Source organism: Fusarium mangiferae (assembly GCF_900044065.1).
Source record: "Fusarium mangiferae strain MRC7560 genome assembly, contig: FMAN_scaffold018, whole genome shotgun sequence".
Taxonomy (NCBI): domain Eukaryota; kingdom Fungi; phylum Ascomycota; class Sordariomycetes; order Hypocreales; family Nectriaceae; genus Fusarium; species Fusarium mangiferae.
Window position 1 is genome coordinate 205,874 of NW_024573938.1, and position 24,771 is coordinate 230,644.

Sequence of the window (24,771 nt, forward strand, 5' to 3'; positions counted from 1 at the left end):
GTCAATAGTCTGACAGTTATGACATAGCAAGCTGACTCGAGTGATTTGAGCCAGCAGTGAGTCATCATTAGAATACCGCAAGCTTCCTAGTACATACGGTCACGGAAATAGTAACCATCATGATACGTTAAATGCAGCAATGTAGGCAATCACAACAAGATCATTAGAGCTGACAAGTTTGTCATCCGGGTGGCACAAGTTCCATTGCGGTTCAACCTAATCTTGGACTATGAAAGAAGCCCGGTTCACTGCAGCTTCAATGCTACGAATCCGTTCCTCCCCAATTCCGTAAAGAAACCGCCTAAACTTCTTCCAAATCATGCCTTCACTTCCGGTATCATATCATCGAGATCTGAATATGTAAGCTAAATACTGTTGTAATGAATTCTAGGTACTTACAGTATGTGAGATCTTCGCCCCTCGCCTCGCGCTGAGATATACCATTGCCCATGAACGAAAATGGATTTGACTGATTTTTGTTAGTCATTATCACCTGAGAGATCTTTTCACTCACGTTTATGTACTTGATTTCGAAGTCTTCCCATCGTGGGCTAGCAATCATCTCCATGAAATGAATGCTTGATCCTGGCCAGACTGCAACGACTCGGCCTGACTTCCGGTCCTTATCTACACAAATCATGAATCAGCTGAGATTTTCGGGTCGAAGGGTTGAAGGTTCATACACCAGCTCTGACAAGATCCTGTCCAGACAAGGTCTTTGTGGACTTCTTGAACATAGTCATTGAACGCGCCTTGGATGGGTTGCTTCACATCCAAAGAGCGAATCTGGTCTGTTTGGATCTTTGTGATCGCTTTCACGATGTATTTGGCGCTGTTGCAATTGCTGTTAGCCATGAAACTCTCAGAATTAGAGGAGAGCAGAAGTACCTTGACTCGATGCATGGAATCAGAGAACCATTGGCGATGGGACAGTTAGGCCCTAACAGAGCTAGCTATCGTCAGTACATCCCTCAATATTTTTGATCCATTGTAACTCACTGAAGTAATTGGGCAAGCCTGCAATGGCCATTCCAAGGTAGGCTTCTGGACCTCTAGCCTTCCACATAGTACGTAGACTCATACCATTTCGACCAACGATGTTGAATCTGGAAGAGAAAGAAGTGTTGAATCCAGTTGCACAGATAAGAGTGTCTACTTCATGAACCTCACCATCGTCCGTCTCAATTCCCTTTTCAGTGATCCTGCGTATACCCGTTCGGATGACATTCACATTGGGCTCCTGGATTGCTTTGAGATACGGTAGGCTGGGAGTAAGTCGCCGGCATCCTAGCTCCCAACTATTGCACACGCCGTCAGTAACGATATGCTCGTAAACAAGGGAGTTAGATACCTTGGAATGAGCTTCTCTCTCAGCTCTGGTGAGGCAATTGCTGAACTCATCATCTTTTCTGCCCACTACATCTCGGTTAGCAAGAAATTCCCAGCTGCGGGAGTATCGGCATACCTGTCTGCCCTTCTCCTGTGCCTCTGAGTTCTTAATGCTAGCAGCAAAGTTCTCATTCATCTGTTGTTCAATCTGTTTTCGGAACGCCTTGTAATACTCCGGGTCGTTGTTAAACCGCTCGATATCTGCCGCAGTATCTGGTCACAGTCAGTATCGAGATGTTTAGGAGATCATAGTTCCATACATGGCGCGTTGAAGTTAGAGGACTCTATGCCGAACCCAACTGTCGGAAGAATATATGTAGGTGATCGCACATATACGTCGATTTTGTCGCATAATGGCTGTATGGTTGGGACTACCTGTATGCTGCTTGCGCCGGATCCGATGATGCCAACAGACGCTCCTTTGAGATCGATCTCGGGGTCCTGATCACTGTTAGTCAAGGCTTCAAGTCAAGGAAAAGTCTCATCTTACCCAAGCAGCTGTATGTATCAGTTTTCCTTTAAAGTTGTGCAAGCCCTCGATATCAGGCCACTTCCAATCATTCAAAATACCGCCCGCGTTGATGAAAACATGAGCATGGTGGTCTTCAACGATAGCATCGCTCTCAGGTGAGATGTCACGCGCAACCTGAACCCGCCAAAGCCCTGTATCGTCGTCCCACTCGGCGCCAATCACACGGGAGTTGAAGGTGATTCTATTGTATAGATCGTGCTTCTTTGCCACTGAGATGAAGTACTCGCCAATTTCCTCGGCCGGTGAAAAGCTATCATCGTTAGTAGAAAGGTCAAATGACTTTCAATTCGTTTTTTCTTACTGTCGGGACCAATCCGTCTTGTAGTCAAACGAATACTGGTAGGCGTGACTTGCAACATCACACGCGGCACCAGGGTACCTTGTCTCCAACCATGTTCCTCCAACATTAGCATTCTTCTCAAAGCATAAAATCTCAACGTGCGGGAGTTTCTTCAACTCAATCAACGCTGCGATTCCTGAAGGGCCTGCACCCACGACGATGACTTTTAATGGCCTCTGTGATCTGTCGTGTAGTGGATGCTGGCCATATCCTTGTGTGGTTGGGATTCTTGGTGGCTGCGTGCCGTTGCTCTCATTGTTGCTTTGGGAGATAGTCATGATGGATGGGTAGTTCAATATTGGAGACAAGCTAATTCAACGGACGTGCTGTGGACAAACCATTACTTTTCAGCTAGTAGACCATGCCTTTTTCATTATCTTCGTATCGTGAGCCAGGCCGTACTCGGCGTTATCTGACCCGGACTGACGGTACATAGCCGAACGGGGGGTTGCTGAGGGGAATCTGTGCAGGGAACAATGACACTTGGATGCGGGGGAAACTGTCGAGTCATTGAGTCGAGTCAGCTTAAATCCTCGGTTAAAACACCACTAAAACCATTTGAGGTTAGGCTTGAAATGATGTGAATAACAGCGGGGGGTAGTGCATGACAAGTGACTTGAATAAGTAATAAGACCTCGTCTGATTATTTCCATTCCCTCTTATAAGTCGACCTAATAGTCATCCTTAACAAATGTTCACAGCTCGTACCAAGGCAGGTCGTGACCTGGAAAGGACTGGTGTAATGGGTGAGGGTCTGGTGAGGGTAATTAAGATCATAATGTTGCTGTTACTCGATAAGCTTCTTGGTATCAAAATCGAGCCGTGCTGCGTATTATTTACTACTGTATGCTTCTTCCGTAGAAGAAGAGGATGGCCTCACTATTTTCTCCATGAGGCGGCATTGCAAGTCGATCCAGCGAGACAGCCCGAGATAAGGTGTATAGGTAGATATTAGTCCACAATTTATTATCAATCGACTTGAAACCAGCAAATCAACCAATAAAGAGGCATAACTCTTTGGAAATTGGGGTCATTTTCCGCACTCCATGCTTTACTCATCTCAATTTAAGACATGGTTGTAATTAGCACTTGTTGAGGCCAGATTCGAGGTGCACTGTAGACTACAGGGCTAGGTCGCCTGAAAGCTGGGGATCTGCGGGGTCGAGATCGATTCCGGGGCTTACAAGGACCCCGTTAGTCTAACTAATTCGGGGAACACGCTCTGAAGTGCAAGGAGGGGGAAAGGGTCTGATGGCAAATAATCTTTCTCTCGTGTCCATCACATCCATCGCCTTCATTTGACAGTGCTACACAATAACCACGACCTATATCACAGTAAGAGACTGTACACTTTGTATCCTGCCACTCAGCTACTGCGATCGATGCCGTCGGTTGACGCAAACGAGGCCATCAATATGATTGCTGACGCTGAAACGCGACGCGCAAAGAAGCGCCAAACGGACAGGAATGCGCAACGACAGCATCGGAAGCGGCAGAAGCAGTACATCGAAGGACTCGAGGCTCAGATATCTCTTCTCAAATCAGCTGGTAAATCTGAGGCATCTCAACTTGCTGCCCAGAACCTGCAATTACAAGATGAGGTTGGTCTTCTCTCATTCAGTTTATCTGCCTGAAGTGAGGTGGCTAACAAATTGAGTCGGCAGCTCCAACAAATGCGCGGTCTCTGGGACGAGATGGAGAATATACTGCAACGCCAACGGGACCTTCGATCAAACTCGATACTCAATGTGCCGTTGGTCTGTTCTGATGGCAGTCCGACGCCCAGCTACGATAGCAATAATGAGAGGGATGCTTCCGCACAGGCTTTTGCAGTGAGGTCTTCGAGCTTCAACGACACCACCCAAGTGCGTCCGACAGTGCAACCAACACCAGTAGTCGTGGACAATCATTTGCAATCCACCGGAATCTCGAATCTGGATGGACTTATGCTTCACGACACAACATCGAGACACGATCTACCGGACGACCTGATCCACTGCGACACATTGGATCTTCATGATGGCTCCCACCTACTTAACGCAGATGGCAATGAGATGGATGCGATTCTGGGAGATGACTTTCCGCTGGCCAACATGGATAATTCGGATGAAAGCGACAGAGCCACGACCGAACTGACTCACTCCCAATCGCTCACAGTCCGGAATAAAGACTCAGACCACTTCTCTATGATAGACTCATCCCGGATACAGACCCCTCGACTGCATGAATCTGACTCCGCAATGACCATGAGGTGGATAACCAGCCCAAGTCATCTCCTCCGAGAAGCCGACGACATAGATCATTTCCCAGAAGTCGAGGACGGTTCATCACAACACCAGGAAAGGCAACGTACCCCCGATCCTCTCGACGGCTTCACAGAATTATTCGATGCGTGCATGAAGCATAACCTCCCCGCCTTTCGCTCAAACATGCCTATGCTGATGTTTTCGTCGGTTTCGAAAGACGTGTTGCTACATGAGATGATACAACGTGCTAGCCAGAACCCAGAGTCCATCGGGCCGCCGGTGCTGATTGACTTTCTGGTTGACAATAAGCAGAATTCGCTGTCGACTGATCTGAAGGTCTATTTGGAGCCGGTACGGAAAACGCGTCGGACGTCAGAGTATCTTGCGACATATTGGGTTCTGTATCTACTATTAAGGGTATGCATCCCCGTCCGCCGGTTGATGACTGTCGTTAACGTGTAACAGTGGCAGATTGTTCGTAGTGAAGATGCCTACCAAAGTTTACCGCCTTGGCTTCGACCTACACCCCTGCAGCTCGTTGTGCATCACCCAATGGCAGCTGATCTCATAGCATGGTAAGCACGACTTTCTACACGCTAGACTCCGCACTGACAGTTGACAGGCCCGCGATACGAGAAGGTCTCGTTCAGATGTCCATGTCAGATCCCGATCGTGTGTATGACGTTTCTACCGATATTGGGAAATATCTCACGGTCGAAATCTCAACGTCTGAATCTGATTTAGTGCATGATCCTCAACAACTCGTGTCCAAGATATTGGATTTGAACAATTGGAAGTTGGATAAGGAGTTTTTTCATCAGTACCCTCAATGGAAGGGCAACACTACCTAGGTACAATAGTTGTTACATGAATGACATGACTATCTATAATTATTCTGAGAAGAGAGGCTTTGCTATGTGTTCTGGTTCCAGATACCATGCCACATCTCCACCATTTACCTCCGGCAACGTAAAGCCATTACCCATGAACTCGAACCTATTACGGCTTCTGTACTGAATGTTGTAGTGCTCGTAGCGAGGATTCTCAAGCATCAACCGCCAGTGAACGAGAGATCCTGGATACTGCGCCGTGATCTTGCCATTGGGCCGGCCTTGGTTGTACCACGAACGACAGCCAGCAGCCCAGACACTGTAACATAGGCGTTAGCGAATCAAAGTGATCTGACGGTTTAGGAGGGTTACTCACGTTCGTTTCAACCACTCATGCACATGTTCGTTGTACTCGTCGACAACCTCAGGCTTGACATCCAATGTGAGGATGTTCTCTGTTTGGATCTTCCTGATGACCTTGCAGATGTAGTTCTGCGCTGCTTCAAGGACTGTGATGAACGATCCATGACCCGCAGGACAGTTTGGCCCAAGCGAACCCACTGCAAGTCAATTAGCACCTAGAGCCGTCCGTGTACTGAGTCAACTTACACATAAAGTTGGGGAAGCCGCTCGCAGCAAGTGCAAGGTACGCCGCTGGGTCATCCTTCCAAGCCTCACCAAGCGACACATCATCGCGGCCGATGACAGGGAAATGTGGCTTGAAGCTGACGTTGAAGCCCGTCGCGCAAATTATGACGTCTGCTTGATACTCCGTTCCATCGGCAACACGTAGACCATTCTCGGTGAAAGACTCGATTTCGCCTTCGGCTAGTTCAACGTTGTCTTCGTGGAACGACTCAAGGAACCCTTCAGCTGGGCCGAGGCGACGACATCCCATGGGAAAGGTTGGGATCAGGCGCTGTGTCAACCTCGCGTCGTTCTTGAGAATCTTGGCCATTCTTTTAGCCACGAACTGTAGATATACATTAGAGCCTGGCGATCTTTTGAGGGGAGTGCTGTAGGTATTCTGACCTCGCGAGCCATCTTCTGGTTCGGGTGATCGGCGATGTTATTTTTAAAACTCGTGTTAATCTTTGTCTCCATTTCTTTCCGATGCTCCAAGTACGCCTCTGGGTCTTCAGCGAATTTCTTCTTTTGCTCATCGGTATCTAGAACCATGTTAGGTAAGCCTGCAAGCGAGGTCTCTTCAACTCACAGACAAAGTTTCGTCCCTCCGAGTCCGTGTAGCCTTCCATGGGTAAACCGGGTCCAATCCACTGCGGTGTGCGATAGAATGAGATAACTTTCTTTGCTGTCGACCTGATGGCTGGCACAATTTGGATGGCAGAGGCGCCAGATCCAATTACTATCACAGTCTTGCCTTGTAGATCAAGATTGGTATCGTAGTCCGCTGAATGGGTCATGTGTCCACGGAAGGTTTCGCGGTTGGGAATGTCGGGCCACTTCCAAGTATTCAAGATGCCAATGTTGGCGATCAAAAAGTCGACTCGGTCCTCGAAAGTTCGCTCTTGGCCATGAGTGGTCTCCGTTACAGTCAGAATCCACTGTCCGTTGGGCTCATCCCAAGTCGCTTTGTCGACGCGATGAGATAGCTTGATGTAGTTATCCACATAACCCTTCTCTCTTGCAAATGACTCGTAATACGACTGGATCTCAGCAGCCGGGGAATAGTACTTGGACCAATCTGCTTTTGGGTGAAAGGGGTATTGATAGGCGGGCGAAGGAACGTCGCAGCGGCAACCGGGGTACTTGTTGGCGTACCAGACACCACCGGGCTTGGGGTACCCTGGAGAAATTGGAGATTAGACTATGCAGGATATTCCTTAGGGGCCATGTTTCACTCACTTTCATAAACTACCAGGTCAATGTCATCGCCAAATTCCTTCTCCTTCTTATAGCACATCATGATCCCAGAAGCTCCAGCTCCTATACATCCAACTCGGAGCTTTCTTGGCGCGCATAGGATATGCTCAGATACCTGGTAAGGACCGTCATTATCGCGAGTAATGGGCGTACCACCGACCCGGTTGTCAAAGGTTGTTGCGTAGCTGTTTCCGTTTGAGACTGTCATCTTGATGGGTGAGTGAGTCGACAAGGATGAGTATGAAGAGACAGATCAGTTCAGATTGCGACGAAACAGCAAAGAAATAAAGCACAGGGTCTTGGCATACAACACCCACGAGATGGACAAATCCAGATCTTCGGTAACTGACCCCGCGTTGACAACCGCCAATCTTGACTCCATACCCCAGACAAAGCTAGCCCCATGACTCTGGAGCTAGTGCGGTTAGCAGCCCCAACCCCGCAAAGCTGACTCTCCCGTCGAGTCAATACCTCCACGCGGGGGAACTGTTCCCTATCGTGCGTGGCCTGTAGAGAAGCGACCCAGGACCGCTTCCCCATGGGGTTGATCTGGTAGCTCCTCGATCTTTGGTAACCAGCGAGGCCCATTGACCAGTAGCACTGCACCACTACGCTGTCTAGAACGCACAGTTTCATTATTGTGGCGTATCGTGTTCAACTACAAAACCCTTGTCAATAACGAGGATTCTCGAGTTTCTCCTGCTCCCAACAGAACCTTGTTTTCTTTACAGGAATCAAGATCTCTTTTACTCATACCTCTTTTCGTCAGATAATTTGTCATGGATACTAAGAAGGAGGCCACGGCAATGACTACTGCTGAACACCTTGAGATGCAGCAGGCAGAGGATCATGCTGAAGCCGCTGCCAACCAAATCGCCTACGAGAAGACCCTCAGCTTCGCCCAGAGCGTTCGGGTCTTCTGGCGAAGTACTCTCTGGATCTTATACGTTCAGCTTGTTGTTTTTGGCTACGGCATAGACGGCATCATTGCGGGTAATCTCCTCGCAATCCCCAAGTTTCGGTAGGTACTCTTACATCTCGGCTCACACGCGTGTTTATACTGACTGGTTTCAAGGGAGGACTATGGCACTACACTTGCCCAAGGCGACACGACGATTTACATTATCCCTGCTACTTGGCAGAGCCTTTACGGCGGTGTGTCTCAGCTGGCAGCTGTCCTAGGAGCTGCCGTTACTGGATGGCTGGCTGATAAGATCGGTCGTCGATACACCAACATGCTCTTCTGTGCCATTTCTATCGTTGGAGTCGGTCTTCAATACCACTCGACTCGCGATGGCTCTCTTCCCATTTTGACAGTCGGAAAGGCCATCAATGGTCTCTCCATCGGTGCATGGCTCATCATCGGCCCTCTGTACGCTTCAGAAGTTGCTCCCCTGAAACTGCGAGGGTGGCTCACAGCCATGACCAACTTTATTCAGTTCTGCGGCACTCTACTCTTCACTGGAATTATGTATAAACTTGGTCCCCGAAACGACCGCGACTCTTATATCGTCCCTTTTGTGTGTCAATGGATCATCCCGGGTATCGTTCTTCCTACCGTCTGGCTCTGCCCCGAATCACCTGTCTGGTTAGTTCGTGCTGGGCGCCGAGACGCTGCTGTTAAGTCCCTCGATCGTCTCCACGGTGATTCGAAGGACATCGATAAGAAGGCCATCCTTGCCGTTATCGAGCAGACAATTCAGCATGAGCAGGACTACCGAACTGAGACGTCGTCGGTCTCCTACGCATCGTGCTTTCAAAAGCCTGACAGACAACGCACTCTCATCAGCATGTTCATCTATGGCTGCCAGTATCTCAGTGGTATCATCTTTGTTCTCGGGTATCAGTCTTATTACTATCAACTGGCTGGTTTTGGTGCACAAATGTCCTTCTTGCTGAGCATGTTGAACAATTGCAGCATGTTTGTCGCCAACATCCTTTCTTGGCCCTTGTTGACTGTCGTTGGTCGCCGGCCTCTTATTGTGTGGGGACAGTTTATCTGTGCAATCACGCTGTTCATCGTTGGTGGAGCTTCTCTGCCTGGTAGTCGGTCTACAAACCTCGTCACCATTGCCTTCATGTTTGTCTGGGTAAGTCAACAATCCCCCTCTCAACCATATCTGTGCTAATTTTATTTCGACAGGGCTTTGTTTACCAGATCACCTTGGGTACAGTTGCATGGACCGTCGTGGCAGAGATTCCAACCTGGCGTCTTCGCTCACGAACCCAAGGCCTTTCCAACATCGTCCTCTGTGTCGTTCAGTGGCTCATTGGTTTCGTGTTCCCATATATGTTCAACCCAGATGCTGGTAACCTTGGTGGCAAGGTTGGCTTCATTTTCGGTGCAACCACTCTCATCGGATTTGCTGGATGTTGGGTTTGGCTCCCTGAGACCAAGAACCGAACTACTGCAGAGCTCGATGATCTTTATGCTGCCAAGGTCAAGCCGCGTCATTTCCACAAGACTCATCTGGGAGAGGTGGCGGGGTCTGATGATAAGACCGCCTAGGATGGTTCCGGTTCTGGTTGATAGGTTCTGGTTTCTAGCTACCTTGGGTGCTTCCTATACTGGTACTTTGTAATTAGCTTGACTTGAACAACGAGTAGTTATCTTGAGCATTATCCCGTTTAAAACTTGTTGCCTGTATGCCTACAAGACTCTGAGTTATCTCTAATCAAGGCATCTTCAAGAACTTCGACTTACACCAAGTGTGATACAATACATGTTAACAAGTATTCGTTGAGCATGCTTCGTAGTTTCCTCGAGTCACGAGCCCACGGATTCATTGATCTCAGGAAAAACAGATCATAACTCATTTGACCGTCCGGACAGAAGTCCAAGTGTTTCACGCGTAATGGATAAATCATCAGCGCCAATACTTGATTCGTTTCACCTTTTTCACAGATCCTTTCAAACGAAAGATGGTTCCAAAACATATACAAAATATAGATCCGCCCTCCCCTACTCAGACTCGACATTTGTCGGCGATCCAGTCGGCCTGTAAGTGAATACCAGAATACACGTGATCTTCCTCTTGTCCACCACGAGCCGCCGGTAGCCCAGGCTGTGAACTGCCAAAGTCAACCAGACCCCAGACATGCCCCTTTTTGGGCTCAACATGCATTTCTAGGTTATTATAGCCGCTCTGTTATAGTGGTCAGTTTCAAAGTCACCAAAGGCGTATAGTGGGAAGACTTAATTTGAGGATGTTCTGAGCCAGCTTTTGTATGTCGGCGACAAAGAGCTCCAGGTCGCCGGCTATAAAGAGCGTGTTCTTGGGCAGAATCTCTTTCCAACCATCTAAGCAATCTATGGGGTTTGCATACTCATCCAGAGGCTTCCCATCAAGATATGCTTTCCGCCAACGGTCGAGAGCGCCCTTATCCAGACAATCCTGGTTCGCATTCTGCCGGTATGATTCCCCATTGTTTCGCAAATTGACCCAGGGACTGTTCAGGCAAGTTACCGCGATACTTCCGGTCTCTCCCTGAGTTTGCATGAGTGGTGGAATACTCGGGTGAGGCATGACCAGGTGTCGAAGTAGCCCAAAGCAGAGATTTCCCCCAGCCGAGTCACCAGCCAGAATGATGGGCAAATTCCGACTGGCGATGTATCTATATGCTGAGACGACTTGCCTCAGAGCACTGGGGTAGGGATACTCTGGGGCGAGGTCGTACTCCGCAACGAACATGTCAGCTTTGAAGCCCCGGGCCTGAAGCTCAATGCTCAATTGTAGCAGATACGGCATCACGGATCCTGCCGAACCGCTGACAAAGCCGCCTCCGTACACATAGAATATGATGTGTGTCGGATTGGGATATTTGACCAGGTAATGCCCCCGATAGTCGTCTCCCATGATCTGTTCTCGTCAGAATATGGAAGCGATCAAGTATTTACAGAATGAGTACCGTTTCGGCCCTGGCTTTCTCCTCGAGTAGAGTCGGGCAGTTCTGCAGCAGAGCAGTTGCATCACACTGGCCAGAGCTGAGAGCTCTGAATTGGTGTATCGATAGCGTAGATGATAACCTAGATCTTCAGCACTGGGACACATGCAAGATTACTGATTCTCACCATCGGATCGTGGCATTGGCGAGCATATGCTGAAGTGTGGGTTCTTGCTTCCCAAGAATCCGCGATATAAGGGCTCGTAGTCTGGTCCTAGGAATCACATAATCTGAGCAACACCTGTCAGTGTCTTTTCTCTTCTTCTGGTATATTTTGAGTTCGACTTACACTTTAGTAGGATCAGATAAGCTGTCAATCTGGTATCTTCGAACATTGTGCTGTAGTCGGTCATGTTGTCGCAAATGCTTCACTTGTAACACTCTTAACGCTCCGAGAAGTGATTAAGGTTAGTTCATCTATTCCCCAGATTTCGTGCATCGATAAGTGGCGTATCTATCGAGACCACGCAACTCGTCCTTGGCCAAATGGGGTTTCACTTGGCGATTTAGTCCACTGACTCGCTTACTGACTCAAGCCCACCGAGGTCCCCTAAACCCGAGATTTAGCGGGTGTTGACTCAACAGCGCGCGCTATCGCGCACTAAACAATCGGCCCCAGAGTGCGGGGAAATCTTGACTATAGAACGAGTCCAGCGAGCATGGTGGTCATTTACCATTCAATTAATTCCCGACCTTTACCAACAGCAAATTGCACCTGACCATGTCCCAAACGAAATTAACGTCTCTTCAAAGCCGCGTTGCCATCGTGACTGTAGGTCCTTCATGTCTGATTGTATCCATGGTAGCACTGACGATACTCTTCACAGGGTGCAGGTGGCGGCCTCGGTAGGGAGTATGCTCTTCTGCTCGCGTCGTATGGCGCAAAAGTAGTCGTCAATGACTACGGCGGCTCTCTCAGTGGCCAGCGCGGTACTATATCCCGTGCGCAAACCGTCGTCGATGAGATCAAAGCAAAGGGCGGAGAGGCCATCGCAGATGGTCATGATATCTCTGTCCAGAGCGAAGTCCAAGAGCTTGTGCAGGGTGCGCTAGCGGCATACGGAACTATTCACATCCTCGTCAACAATGCAGGCACAGCAGGTGAGGCCAGCTCACACGACAATGTGAACGTCCAATCCTTCCGCCGGACGTGGGAGATTGCTGCGCTGGGTACAGTTATGCTCATTGGTGCAGTGTATCCTACTATGGAGAAGCAAGGGTATGGGAGGATAGTTAATACTTCTTCTGACAGCCTGATTGGCATGGGAGCGGGTGGTGATGGTGGTTATGTGTCAAGCAAAGGTGCCACCTTTGGTTTGACCCGCGATCTTGGGCGCATGAGTCCCAAGCATGGTATCAAGATCAACGGCGTTCTCCCCTCAGCAGCATCCCGCATGTCGGACTTGTCGCCTGTTATCAAGAGAATTACGAGGGAGTATTTCCACACGCATCTCGTGGCGGATTTTGTGGTGGCATTGTGCAGCGCGGAGTGTCCGGTATCTGGAGAGCTATTCAGTGTTGGTGGTGGAAGAGCCGCGAGGACGACATTGGCTACGGTGCCTGGGCATTCTCGCGCGACGGGTCCGGGAGATTATTTGGCTCATTTCGATAAGGTTATCGGTACCACGGATGAGCTGTTTGTTCCGAAGGATACGTTGGATCTAGTGTCTTATGCGATAAAGCAAGCAACGGGGACTGATGTAGGAGTGATAAGCTTAGACTAGTGATAGTTCTAAACAATTAAATGCATATCTGGACTGCTGTGTCTTTCTACGCTATAGCTAAGTTGTGAGAATCATCGGCTTGTACATTTGAGAAGCTCATACTTCGGAAGTAAGGCTCACGACCGATCGTTGGAACATGACATTTGAACTCAAAACGGGCTACTGGCTACCAATTCGCTTTTGGTGTCTTTATCCGACTAATTTCTTAGCGGAAAACTGGCATGAGTATAGTTTAGATCTTTCAGAGATATATAATACTATCAGTTACATATATAAAACACTTGTCTAGCTCTTTTAAAAGCTGGCAGATGCGAGGTAAAGAGACGAAGCTACCCTAAGGCTGACCTGGATGGTCTAAAAACAGTTTAGTGGAGACCTGAAACACCGAGTTATCGTGCCTTGAGTGGTCAGTCTAAGCCATAGACGTCATAGCGCAAGTCAGGGATGAGTCATCCGTTGTCGTCATCGTCAAGTTGATTGGCCTATCGCTATCAACAGGGCCCACCGGATGCTACCACGCGGTTTTTCAGGCTCCAGTAGCATTGACAGCTCACCATGCATAATAAATAAAAGACCCCGTCCCGAGTGGGGACACTTGAAAAATAAAACCAACCTCTTAATATTCCCGACCGATCGTGTCCAACCCTATTCACGCCAGCCTCAACCTCAAGAGACATGACAAGAAGACAATACCTCATATCTACGCTCAGGACAGAAATCGAGATTGCATGAGATAAATCAAAGTACCCGTCCATGGCATCGCCTGAACCGCTCTAAACACGTGTCCCCACCCGTCCCCTCACTTTCACTTCATGAGCTCACTCTACCGACCCTCCACCAGAAGAGAAGCCCAAGCTGCCATGGCCAAGCTCACCGCCGCTGAGCGCGCCGCTCACGAGGAGGGGAATCTTCACATGCTGCGCGCTACCATCGAGCGCACTCTCTGGCATCTTGATCCGCACAGTGAATTGGCCGCTCATTTGCGGGAGACCACCAAAGAAATCAGACGACATACCCTTGCGGGCTTACTTCCAAAACCCAAACCAAAGTCACAACAGAAATCAATACCCTACCCACAACAACAAGAATCAGAGGAACCAGAATTGCCTCGGCTTTCTGTACCGCGGCAGCTCTCACCAGCTCGTGAACCGCAAAAAGTGCTCACGAATGAGGGCAGCAGATATCAGCTGCGCGATAGGCAGGATCACGTGCCGATAATCGAACTCAGCTCTGACGTATCCTCGGAACTGTCAGACGAGCCCATTTACGATTTCGACCATGCGCCCGACCAAGGCGAGAGCGCATCGGCCAGCGACATGAGCACCTTGGCAAAAGAACACCAGAAGCCAAGTCGAGAGATAGCAGTAGAAGAGACACCAGCCGAGGAGGCGCTGACTCAAGAAATGCCGACGCATGAGTCCAAAAAGCGACCTGCCGAGGATGACGGCGAAGACGACGCTTCACCAGTCTCAAAACGCGTCAAAGGCTGGCTGACGCACATCACGGGCGGATACATGTGATTCTTTCATTTCTCACGATTATAAGTGATACGATCTGGACACCGATCACGTCATCATCAAAGAATACCCTGACACTACTACATTTGACTGCATTCTGGAAATGCAGCATTAAAGCTTCGAGGCTTAGAGATGGAAAATCTGGTTTTGGGCATAATGTGCAAGTTATACTATACACTGGTTTACTGGGAAACAAGATGTAAAGGACTGCTAGGGCCTATTTCAGACGAACTGGGGTTGGGATTAGAAAACAACAGGAATGGCTGTATCGAAAGATGGGGGAGAGATTGAACGGGATACCCTTATGAGGCTTGGTGGATAGCTAATGTATTATTTGACTTTCAATATGAATCGGTGTTTTACCTGGTGCAGTCATGCCTCGGACCCTCTGTTGTATATCTGCATGCCTCAAATCCTGGGTGAGAAATCGCGAGATCCATTAGACAGTCGCAGTTTTCGCGTCGACCTTGACCAGCATAAAAAGGTAATTATGCGGCGCGGTGGTTTTCTATCCATTTCTAATGCACAGGCTTTTGGCTTAGAGTCGAATAAGCACTAGGTAAAATTTCCTGGCTGGTTGTTTCCAATGCGTCGGCCCTCGGAGCTCGGCCTTGGCTGTCAGCACCGTCTGCTGACAGCTTCGTCTCTGCCCCCAAATAACACTCGGCGCATCTCAGCCTCGGCGCTCAAAGTTGAACTCAATCGGTACATGAGCTGAATTCAGACCGTCATGTCTAGTCCACCCGTTACTCGGCGTAACGGCAAGAAGCAAGCATGCGAGCCTTGTCGGCGCCGAAAAGTGGCGTGCGACCACGGCTATCCAATCTGTCACCGGTGCAGAAAGCGGCCGAACGGTGCATCTGCGTGTTACTATGTATCGCCTGAACAAGCAGCGACTCTCTTTCGAGCGAGAACTTCTCAGCAACAAGTCTCCGAAGCGTCGGCCTCGAACTCCGAGGCCGCAGTCCCTTCAACCCAGCGGAATTTTGGGCCTGACGATGGGTTATGGAGCTCACCTGCTGCGAGACCACCGCAGGGCTTCTTCGGACCTACGAGCTTTCCGGCTGCGTATCAAGAGACTGAGGCTAGTTTGGCTGCACAGGGACCCGCAGTGGCAGTGGTCGACACGCCTTCTTCACCAACTATCTCAGCTCCACCATCGGTGGCTGAGATACAGAGTATTGTGGATATGGATCAAGGAGCAAGTCAACTTGCTGTCAGAGTACTCCAAGCCTTACCCCAAAAGCCGTCCATGTATAGATCGAAACCTGGAATTAGCCTTGATGAGGACTGGCTGGCTAGTATTGGTGATAGACTCCTAACTAGTACCTGGGAGGCATTCGGGTCTCATCTTAGTGACAAAGCAAACACAGCAAAGTTGCGGGAGATGGGGAGTAGAATATGTATCAACACAAGAAAAACACTCAGAGAGGACCAGGATGACCCGACTGCATGGATTCAAAGCTTCTCGGGAGAGAATCTACGCTGGGAGACTGTTGGCGTTATCTTCCTATACACAGCTTTGAGCGAGCTGACAGCTACTTCGAATGAAGAGTCGAAGAGGATAATTCGCCAGTGCACTGAATATTGTGCTTCATGCATAACTCTTGCGAATATGGGCGGGAGCTCGGGTACTTTGATGTTATTTCTGATGTACAAGCGATCTGTTCTTCATGCATGGATGCACGGTGAGACCAGTAAGTTTCCCAGACGTCTATTTGCGTATAGTTGATTCTGACTACTGTAGGTTTGCCGTACTGGAAGTTCCATGCAGAGACAGTCGCGATGTTGACGTTCTCTGGACTACACGATAATCGAGCCAAGTCAACACCGCATATATCATCAGTACCTACCGAGATCCGCAGGCGTATCGGATGTCAGGTCTTCGTAGTCGATAAATTCCTGGCTACCTTTGTTGGACGACCGCCTCTTCTTACGAGGAGATTCTGCTCTATCAAGTCACCACTTGACCTAGAAGAGTCAGCCTTGCTCTCGGACAAAGAAACCTTCCAGAGGAGATCTCAACTCCTTGATCAGGACGGATGGAACACAGATGGTCGTATCTACTCGAGCTCGCTTTTGCGTGTTCGCATGATGATTGCGCTTGTCAGAGACGAGATCCTCGAAGTTGTACTCGCTCAAGATGGAGCTTACGACATTACAGAAGTCATGTAAGTAAGGCCCTATTATTAGATGCTTCTCTGTCTAATCATTCATTTATGAAAAGGCAACTCAAAACCAAACAACTTGATCTTTATGGACAGCTTCCTCAGCATCTGATCTGGAACCCAACAGCAGAGGAAATAAACGAAATAGACCTTCAAATCGGTTATCCGAAGCTACTGATAAGACTAGACCATTTGCTCAACATGTTCCTTATCCAGCGTCTATTCGCCAAACATGGCCATCCAAGAAATGAGCTTCTCCGAACCAGTTTCGAGATGGTGGTGTTGACGCTGAATTTCTGGGCCCAGAAACACATCTGGGCTGCTTTGCAAGGCAAATGCCGATGGATAGTAAGTCGGCAATATTTCCGCTCCAGCTAAAATCAAGTCAGCCATCCCGGTCTAACACCGTTCAGATCATGGGATACGCGACCCTCGCCGGAGCCGTCCTGTGCATGGAACTCATAGAACCGACCCCAGTGACAATGCCAGCGCACGATAGGATCATTGCTGGCGAGGCATATTCCCGATCATCAATCATCCAACAACTCAGTCTTCTGTTGGGATATCTCAAGACTTCCTGTCCATCACAAACACACTGTTCAGTTGCTCATAATGTGCGAGGTGTTATTAAGAAGGTCCTTGATCATATTCTGAACAATCCAACTGTTACCTCATCTGTAACCGAGCTTGGGGCAATCGACTTCGCGGGTAGTTGGGATCATTTTTCGTATTTTAGTGCGATGGATAACTTTGACTGGCTTATGGAGGAGCGTGGCATTGAGGAGACCTCTGGTTCGCTATAGTTACAATCTATCTTAATCTAATCAACCTAATAGGGTTGATGAATGTCGCATTATTAATACCTAACCCGTGTTGTATTTTTCCTTGGCAAATGGTCAGCGCGTTGGTGTTGTTCGGTGCTCGGCTCTCAATCTCGGTTCTCGAAGCGGACTGCAACACGACTTCACTTACGCCGACACGACAGCACGCCTAGTGACGGCGTTCTTGGCGCAAAGGATCAGTTTAATTACTAAATACTTCCGAGCTGATAAATCAAGCGACGGGGACAGAATGGTATATATAAGAGTGTACCATCACAGCAATCAGTGTCTCATCACAACACAACAACAATTGACTGACTCTAAGCATACCATCTCACACTTTGAACCCCTCTGACAACATGGCTCTTCCCAAGACCTATAAAGCTGCATTTATCGATGAGAGTGGCTCAAAGCTGGCCCTCAAAGAAGTCGAACTTCAACAACCTGGCCCAGGCTTCATCTTGGCCAAAGTTCTCGCATGCGGCATCTGTCACTCTGATTCGTGGGTGCAGCAAGGCCGCTTTGGAGATTTATTTCCTCGTGTACCGGGTCATGAACTCGTTGGAGATGTCGTTGCTGTCGGTGATGGCGTGACCAACGTCAAGGTGGGCGAGCGTGTTGGTGGTGCCTGGCATGGCGGTAAGTCTCTGTACATTTATAAATTATTATGGCGGTTGGCTGATGATGTTGCGACAAGGGCACGATGGAACATGCCGTTCCTGTCAAACTGGATCATTCCAACTTTGTGACAATGGTGCTATCAACGGCGTGACCATGGATGGCGGATACGCCGAATACGTATTGCTTCACGCCGAAGCTGCGGTTCGAATCCCCTCCGACGCAGACCCCGCCGAAATCGCCCCTCTCCTCTGCGCTGGAGTGACCGTCTTCAATGCCATTCGCAGGATCGGTGTCCTCCAAGGTGGTCTGGTAGCTGTCCAAGGTCTAGGCGGACTGGGTCATCTGGCGCTTCAGTATGCCTCCAAGATGGGATACACCGTCGTTGCCATGAGCGCCGGAAGCGAGAAAAAGGACTTTGCGATGAAGTTGGGCGCCCATCATTACATCGATTCCAGCAAAGAAGATCCCTGCGAGGCGTTGCAGAAGCTTGGAGGGGCTAATATGATCCTGTCAACGGCCCCGAATGCAGAGGCAGTCAGCCCTCTCACAGGAGGTCTTGCGGCTCTTGGTAAGCTGGTCGTCCTCTCACCTCTTGGACCTGTTGAGTTCAATACGGTTCACATGATCATGAAGAATCTCAGTGTGCACGGATGGAACACGGGACATCAGCAAGATTCAGAGGATGCTATCGCGTTTGCGCACACACATGGTATCAAGTGTATCATTGAGAAGTTTGACTTTGCGACTCAGCACCGAGAGGCTTTTGAGAAGATGGAGAGTGGAAAGGTTCGCTTCAGGTCTGTTCTGACTATGTAGATACCTTCTTCTGTGTTGGTTTCACTCTTCATTTCAAATGCGAAATGCGAAATAGCTTGCATCTCGGGTTTGAATTGCGGGGACGTTTTCGGGGATACAGTGCCGAGTTCGGAGCGACCCTCTTATCTCTATCACGAGAAGCCATCAACTGCCGGTTCTAGAACCACTAGCTCCGTGAAGATTCTCCTTTAAACGAGGCATTTTAGATTCTCAATTCTTATAAAATATCCAAATTTGTTCTACAATCACAGTTGAAATATTGAGCATTATGTATTGGGAGACTACCGTGAAGCAGAAAAGGGAAGATCGTGATGGTGCCATCCAAAGCTGCGAGGCTCAGCTCTCCGCCGTTGGCGATGAAAGCATTGTCCCAGAACATGCCGATATTTCCTCCCTTATCGAAAAATTGAGGACGGGGGAGATAACAGCAGAGAAACTGGTCTCTGTTACGATCCGCAGGTAAACCTCTCCCATCGCTATAAGCTAGATGCCAATTGCTAACTCTTTGGCAGGGCCATCGCTTCACACAATGAGGTTCGCACATAGTATGTCCGCCCGCGAACACGACTGACTTTCTTTAGACAAACTGCCTCAGCGAACCTTTGTTCGATAGTGCACTTGAACGCGCGAAAAGTCTCGATGAGTACCTCCAGAAACACAAACAGCTCATTGGTCCTCTCCATGGCATTCCGGTCTCGGTGAAAGACCAGTTCAACGTCGCTGGCGTCGATACTACGCTAGGCTATGTCGGCCGCTCATTCAAGCCCGCCAGCGACAACGCCGTGATGGTGAGCATTCTGGAGAAGCTAGGTGCCGTCATCATAACGAAGACAGTTATCCCCCAGAGCATCATGTATGGCGAAACTGAAAGCCCACTTTGGGGACTGACTACATATCCTGGTAGACCAGAGCTTTCACCAGGTGGCTCATCAGGTGGAGAGGCTACTCTGATGCGAATGTCTGGATCACTTGGGGGCTGGGCAACTGACATTGGCGGTTCAATCCGCGTTCCAAGTCACCTATGCGGCCTTTTTGGACTGAAGCCTTCGTCTGGTCGGTTCTCATACTCCGGTGCAGCGAATTCTCATGAGGGACAGTCTCATGTTCCTTCATCAATTGGTCCCATGAGTCCATCGCTCCCGAACCTCATCACTTTGACCAAGGAATGTCTGCTAGCAGAACCATGGAAGCTTGATCCGGGCGTCGTCCCGATTCCATGGCGACAGGCCGGTTTTGAGGGCGTGCAGAAGCGAAAACTCACCATCGGCATTATCCTTGACGATGGAGTCGTGCGACCTCATCCAGAAATCCAAGAAGCCGTCCGCCGTGCAGTGGCAATCTTCGAAAAGGCAGGGCACAAAGTTATTCCGTGGAGTACAGCAGACCACTCAAGCTGCATCGAGATCCAGGACCAGTTCTACCGTGCAGACGGTGGGGAGGATATCAAGACCGAAGTCGCTGTTGCAGGCGAGCCGATGATTGCGCATGTCGAGGCGCTGGTCAACTCATCCAAACCGATATCTGTGTATGAATACTGGCAACTCAACCGCCGAAAGACGGCAGCACAGGAGGCTTACAATAGGAAATGGACTACAACTGCTGGTCTCGAGGATGGAGAATGCGTCGACATTATAATCAGTCCTGTATCGCCTCATACAGCTGTTCCGCATAGGTCGAGCAGATGGACTGGCTACTCCAAGATATGGAACTTTCTCGACTACACAGCCATGTCGTTCCCATTTGCAAAATTTGGAAGCCCGGGAGATCCAACATCGTCTAGTATATATGTCGCTGCGGCTGACGAAGCACGCCAGAGTTATCTACATGATTATGCGCCGCGCAACGCGATTGATGAGTGGATACGGGGCCTCTACAATCCTGAGGCGATGCAAGGGCTTGATATTGGAGTGCAGATCATTGGAAGGAGGTATGAAGAGGAAAAGGTGTTGGGCGTGGCGTCATTGTTAGAAAAGCTCATCCGAGCTTGATAGAGTTCGTTCACGGAAGATGCGGATACAGGGTATTGACGTGATGAGTAGATATCTAAGAAATCACCGCATTGCCTCAGTATTATTGCACAGTGTTCTTATCACCCAACACCTCCAATATAGCAATAAAAACACCCAACAACGAACCGATGAAACCCTGAAACTTTGGACTTAAGGGATTTGCCAGTCGCTAGGTTACATGTTTGGTTCATATTTCCGTCAGATAGAGTTCTTACAGGGTAAGACGAAAGTCTAATACAGCAATTACGGTTTACACGAGTAAGGATCCTGCTCGGAGATATTCATTTGATACGCCGCAAAAGCCCGAGAATAAAGTGATCTCCAACAAGCTGAAGTCTATCGTCACGATTACCTTTGATGGTCTTTACTGCTACGGCGGCTTCATAACTCTATTTACCGCGATTGACTATACATTCCGCTATCAGCGGAGAAATCCCGCGCCTTGAATGTCGCCATCTTTCCTAACCGCGATAGGAAACCCCTAAACCCACGGACAAAAAGGTCCCATCGTCTACCTGCTCTATCAATCGACATACATATCCGCAGAGCAGATTAAAATTACGGATCAGGCAGCGGAGTCGCGGCACTTGGATAAAAGTCCCACGGGCTAACGTCCCCCATTCGATACTGAGCCCGCGCGATTGCAACGCTAATCCCTGCAGTTCCCCTGAGCGCCAAGTCCAGCATCTAGACGCTCATTCGATCAGCTAGTCCGATCTTCCATGCGCTAACTTTAATCTGGTAGGTCTGTTGATAAGAGCGAGGGAACTTATGGTAATTGCTCTGGAACTTCTGGAGGTCGTTTGAAGCATTTATGGGAGGTCATGCAGCTTTGAGTTTGTGTCGCTGGGGGGCATCACATGTTCCTGCATATACTCCGTAGACGGGGTTGCTTGATCTGGACATATACAGATATTCCAAAGAGGGCGGGACACTCCGTGTAGCCTATATAATGTTGTGATAACGCCGTTGATCTGCCAAGGTCCTCTCTTCAACCACTCGCTCTGGTATCCTGTCACTCTTTGGCTGCTCCACACTCTTTATTGCATTGTTTGTCACTCTTTACAAGTCACTCTTTATATCACACTACACACATTCATTATGGTCCGTCTAGGATTGACGGCTCTGCTTTTCGCAGGGCTGTCCGCTGCCGTTCAAGACACTGAGCAGGGTACCGCTGTTACGCACGTCCCAGGTGCCTACATCTTCGAGTTTGAGGAGAACCACGTACGGATCTCACCACCAACTGTCCCTTCGCTGCTAACAGTAGTAGGATACTGCCAAGTTTTACAGGACTGCTGATGACAAGTACACCACCCGCGTCAAGTTCGACTACGACCTGTTCAAGGGCGTTTCTATCCAGTTTGACGATGTTTCTACCGCCGAGGACATGGCTGCCAAGATGGCGGCTCTTCCCGCTGTCAAGAACATGTGGCCTGTCAAGGTCTACAGCATTCCTAAGCCTCGCATTGAGTGGACTGCCACGCCTGGCATGAAGGCTCCTCTCAAGAAGCGTGATCTGAATGATACTGCTGATACATTCTCACCTCACGTTCAGGTCCAGGTTGATAAGCTTCGGGAGAAGGGTATCACTGGCCATGGTATCAAGGTCGCTGTTGTCGACACTGGTGTAAGTCTTATACTCTTGACTTTAGGTCCTGGCTGACATTATTAGATTGACTACAAGCACCCTGCTCTTGGTGGTTGCTTTGGTCCCGACTGTCTTGTTTCCTTCGGTACTGATCTCGTTGGTGATAAGTACGATGGCTTCAATGCCGTTTACCCCGATGAGGACCCCATGGATTGCCAAGGCCATGGATCCCACGTCGCTGGTATTATTGCTGCCCAAGAGAACGAGTACGGTTTCACCGGTGCTGCTCCTGGAGTCACCCTTGGTGCTTACCGAGTCTTCGGTTGCTCTGGAGAGGCCGGTAACGATGTTCTCATCGCCGCTTTCAACCAAGCCTACCAGGATGGCGCTGACATCATCACTGCTTCTATCGGCGGCCCCAGTGGTTGGTCTGAGGAGCCCTGGGCCGTCGCCGTCTCTCGCATCGTTGAGAAGGGTGTCCCTTGTACCGTCTCTGCTGGTAACTCCGGTGATGTCGGTATGTTCTACGCCAGCACTGCTGCCAACGGTAACAAGGTCATGGCTATCGCTTCTTACGACAACAGCGACTACGTCTCTCTTCTGAATATCTCTCACTACACTGTTGACAACAGCAGCAAGAAGATCGACTTCGGTTCCACTGCTGGCAGCCCTGCTGCTTGGGGCAACGTCACCCTCCCTCTTTGGGCTCCTAACCTGGATCCTACTGTCCCCAACGGCGGTTGTGATGCTTACCCTGATGACACTCCTGATCTTAGCAAGTACATCGTCTTGGTCCGTCGCGGAAGCTGTACTTTTGTTCAGAAGGCCCAGAACGCTGCTAAGCATGGCGCCAAGTACTTCCTCGTCTACAACAACGCTGCCAGCGGTGCTTCAGCCATTGATGTCTCGACCGTTGAGGGCATCGTTGCTGCTGGTATGGTCCCCGCCAAGACTGGTGTCAAGTGGGTTGAGCTTCTCAAGGCTGGATCTACCGTCACCCTCGAGATGTCTGATGGCTCTGATGGAAAGGTCATTCTTGAGGAGAGCAAGAACAATGTTACCGGTGGCGCTGTGAGCACTTACTCTTCTTGGGGTCCTACCTGGGAACTCGATGTCAAGCCCCAGTTTGGCTCTCCTGGTGGAAACATCCTCTCGACCTACCCTCTCAAGAAGGGCGGTTATGCCGTCCTTTCTGGAACTTCCATGGCCTGCCCCTTGGTTGCTGGAGTTATTGCCCTTATTGCCGAGGTCCGTGGTACTCTTGACCCTGAAGTCCTTGAGAACCTCTTGTCGTCTACTTCCAACCCTACTCTTTTCAACGACGGAGCCAAGTTCTACGACTACCTTGCCCCTGTCCCTCAACAGGGTGGTGGTTTGATCCAAGCCTATGACGCTGCGTACTCTACCCTCCTGTTGAGCCGCTCTAGCTTGGCTTTCAACGACACCGACCACTTCACCGAGGTTCTCAACTTCACTCTTCACAACACTGGTAAGACAGATCTCGATCTCAGTATCTCTCATGTTCCTACCAAGAGCGTCTACACTCTTGCCAAGGACAGCATCTATGCTTCTGAGTTCCCCAACGATGTTGCCGATGGCCACGCCAGCCTCAAGTTCAGCGAAGCCAAGGTCAGTGTCGGTGCTGGTGACTCTGTTACTATTGAGGTCATCCCTACTCCTCCCGAGGGTCTTGATGCCAAGCGTCTCGCACTTTGGTCTGGCTACATCGCCGTCAACGGCACTGGTGTTTCCCTGTCTCTCCCCTACCAAGGTCTCACCGGTTCTCTCCACGATTCCAAGGTCCTCGCCTCTGACGATACCTGGATCAGCAAGTCCAACGACAAGGACGAGCTCAACCCCGTTCCCGCAAACACCACATTCCTTCTCCCCATCAAGGGCCAGAACGCTACTGACGAGAAGCCCGCTCCTGCTCTGGCATGGAAGCTCGCCCTCGGATCCGCCAAGCTTGAGGCTGAACTCATTCCCGTCTCTGGTAACTCTACTGCCAAGAGCCTGGGAGCACCTGCTGGCTTCCCTACTCTTTGGAACCCCATGGGCAAGGGCTCCGTTGTCTGGAATGGAAAGTTGGCTAATGGAGGTTATGCACCTGCTGGAAAGTACAAGGTTGCTTACAGGGCTCTGAGAATCTTCGGTGATGAGAAGAAGGAGAGTGATTGGGACAAATCGGAGTCGCCCGTCTTTGGTGTGAGGTACCCTTGAGTATCATGATAGCTCGGAACATTATGAAACGACTTTGATGTTAGTACGGACAGCGGTGGTGGATGAAATGTAGCTAGCAGTCATTTGGCCATATCATTCATTGTTAATGGAATCTCTT

At 49.6% G+C, this 24,771-nt stretch overlaps 11 protein-coding genes across 11 annotated transcripts; 8 read left to right on the forward strand and 3 right to left on the reverse strand.

The window, feature by feature from the left end:
• Window positions 1-317: 317 nt before the first annotated feature.
• On the reverse strand, window positions 318-2,539 carry FMAN_11843 (related to monooxygenase; the record flags this gene model as incomplete). The annotated part of the gene is made up of 11 exons (XM_041824560.1): window positions 318-352; window positions 400-469; window positions 515-627; window positions 684-832; window positions 889-949; window positions 1,000-1,298; window positions 1,352-1,416; window positions 1,466-1,602; window positions 1,650-1,830; window positions 1,880-2,171; window positions 2,223-2,539. The coding sequence occupies 11 exons, from the start codon at window positions 2,537-2,539 to the stop codon at window positions 318-320; spliced, it is 1,719 nt and encodes a 572-aa protein (XP_041690028.1).
• Window positions 2,540-3,676: 1,137 nt separating this feature from the next.
• On the forward strand, window positions 3,677-5,358 carry FMAN_11844 (uncharacterized protein; the record flags this gene model as incomplete). Its single annotated transcript, XM_041824561.1, has 4 exons — window positions 3,677-3,862; window positions 3,926-4,924; window positions 4,973-5,082; window positions 5,130-5,358. The coding sequence occupies 4 exons, from the start codon at window positions 3,677-3,679 to the stop codon at window positions 5,356-5,358; spliced, it is 1,524 nt and encodes a 507-aa protein (XP_041690029.1).
• A 39-nt stretch (window positions 5,359-5,397) lies between these two features.
• On the reverse strand, window positions 5,398-7,429 carry FMAN_11845 (uncharacterized protein; the record flags this gene model as incomplete). The annotated part of the gene is made up of 6 exons (XM_041824562.1): window positions 5,398-5,656; window positions 5,714-5,897; window positions 5,947-6,310; window positions 6,370-6,506; window positions 6,554-7,144; window positions 7,204-7,429. 6 exons carry the CDS (start codon window positions 7,427-7,429, stop codon window positions 5,398-5,400), a joined length of 1,761 nt encoding a protein of 586 aa, XP_041690030.1.
• A 571-nt stretch (window positions 7,430-8,000) lies between these two features.
• On the forward strand, window positions 8,001-9,730 carry FMAN_11846 (uncharacterized protein; the record flags this gene model as incomplete). The annotated part of the gene is made up of 3 exons (XM_041824563.1): window positions 8,001-8,242; window positions 8,297-9,311; window positions 9,365-9,730. 3 exons carry the CDS (start codon window positions 8,001-8,003, stop codon window positions 9,728-9,730), a joined length of 1,623 nt encoding a protein of 540 aa, XP_041690031.1.
• Window positions 9,731-10,391: 661 nt separating this feature from the next.
• On the reverse strand, window positions 10,392-11,519 carry FMAN_11847 (uncharacterized protein; the record flags this gene model as incomplete). Its single annotated transcript, XM_041824564.1, has 4 exons — window positions 10,392-11,081; window positions 11,131-11,248; window positions 11,294-11,396; window positions 11,456-11,519. The coding sequence occupies 4 exons, from the start codon at window positions 11,517-11,519 to the stop codon at window positions 10,392-10,394; spliced, it is 975 nt and encodes a 324-aa protein (XP_041690032.1).
• A 368-nt stretch (window positions 11,520-11,887) lies between these two features.
• Window positions 11,888-12,890, forward strand: FMAN_11848 (FOX-2 multifunctional beta-oxidation protein; the record flags this gene model as incomplete). Its single annotated transcript, XM_041824565.1, has 2 exons — window positions 11,888-11,938; window positions 11,994-12,890. The coding sequence occupies 2 exons, from the start codon at window positions 11,888-11,890 to the stop codon at window positions 12,888-12,890; spliced, it is 948 nt and encodes a 315-aa protein (XP_041690033.1).
• An 860-nt stretch (window positions 12,891-13,750) lies between these two features.
• On the forward strand, window positions 13,751-14,410 carry FMAN_11849 (uncharacterized protein; the record flags this gene model as incomplete). The annotated part of the gene is made up of 1 exon (XM_041824566.1): window positions 13,751-14,410. One exon carries the CDS (start codon window positions 13,751-13,753, stop codon window positions 14,408-14,410), a length of 660 nt encoding a protein of 219 aa, XP_041690034.1.
• Window positions 14,411-15,137: 727 nt separating this feature from the next.
• Window positions 15,138-17,378, forward strand: FMAN_11850 (uncharacterized protein; the record flags this gene model as incomplete). Its single annotated transcript, XM_041824568.1, has 4 exons — window positions 15,138-16,104; window positions 16,155-16,578; window positions 16,635-16,923; window positions 16,989-17,378. 4 exons carry the CDS (start codon window positions 15,138-15,140, stop codon window positions 17,376-17,378), a joined length of 2,070 nt encoding a protein of 689 aa, XP_041690035.1.
• Window positions 17,379-17,755: 377 nt separating this feature from the next.
• On the forward strand, window positions 17,756-18,833 carry FMAN_11851 (uncharacterized protein; the record flags this gene model as incomplete). Its single annotated transcript, XM_041824569.1, has 2 exons — window positions 17,756-18,035; window positions 18,094-18,833. The coding sequence occupies 2 exons, from the start codon at window positions 17,756-17,758 to the stop codon at window positions 18,831-18,833; spliced, it is 1,020 nt and encodes a 339-aa protein (XP_041690036.1).
• A 268-nt stretch (window positions 18,834-19,101) lies between these two features.
• Window positions 19,102-20,821, forward strand: FMAN_11852 (uncharacterized protein; the record flags this gene model as incomplete). Its single annotated transcript, XM_041824570.1, has 3 exons — window positions 19,102-19,292; window positions 19,346-19,367; window positions 19,415-20,821. The coding sequence occupies 3 exons, from the start codon at window positions 19,102-19,104 to the stop codon at window positions 20,819-20,821; spliced, it is 1,620 nt and encodes a 539-aa protein (XP_041690037.1).
• A 1,122-nt stretch (window positions 20,822-21,943) lies between these two features.
• On the forward strand, window positions 21,944-24,653 carry FMAN_11853 (putative subtilisin-like serine protease; the record flags this gene model as incomplete). Its single annotated transcript, XM_041824571.1, has 3 exons — window positions 21,944-22,069; window positions 22,116-22,472; window positions 22,518-24,653. The coding sequence occupies 3 exons, from the start codon at window positions 21,944-21,946 to the stop codon at window positions 24,651-24,653; spliced, it is 2,619 nt and encodes an 872-aa protein (XP_041690038.1).
• Between the last annotated feature and the right edge of the window lie 118 nt (window positions 24,654-24,771).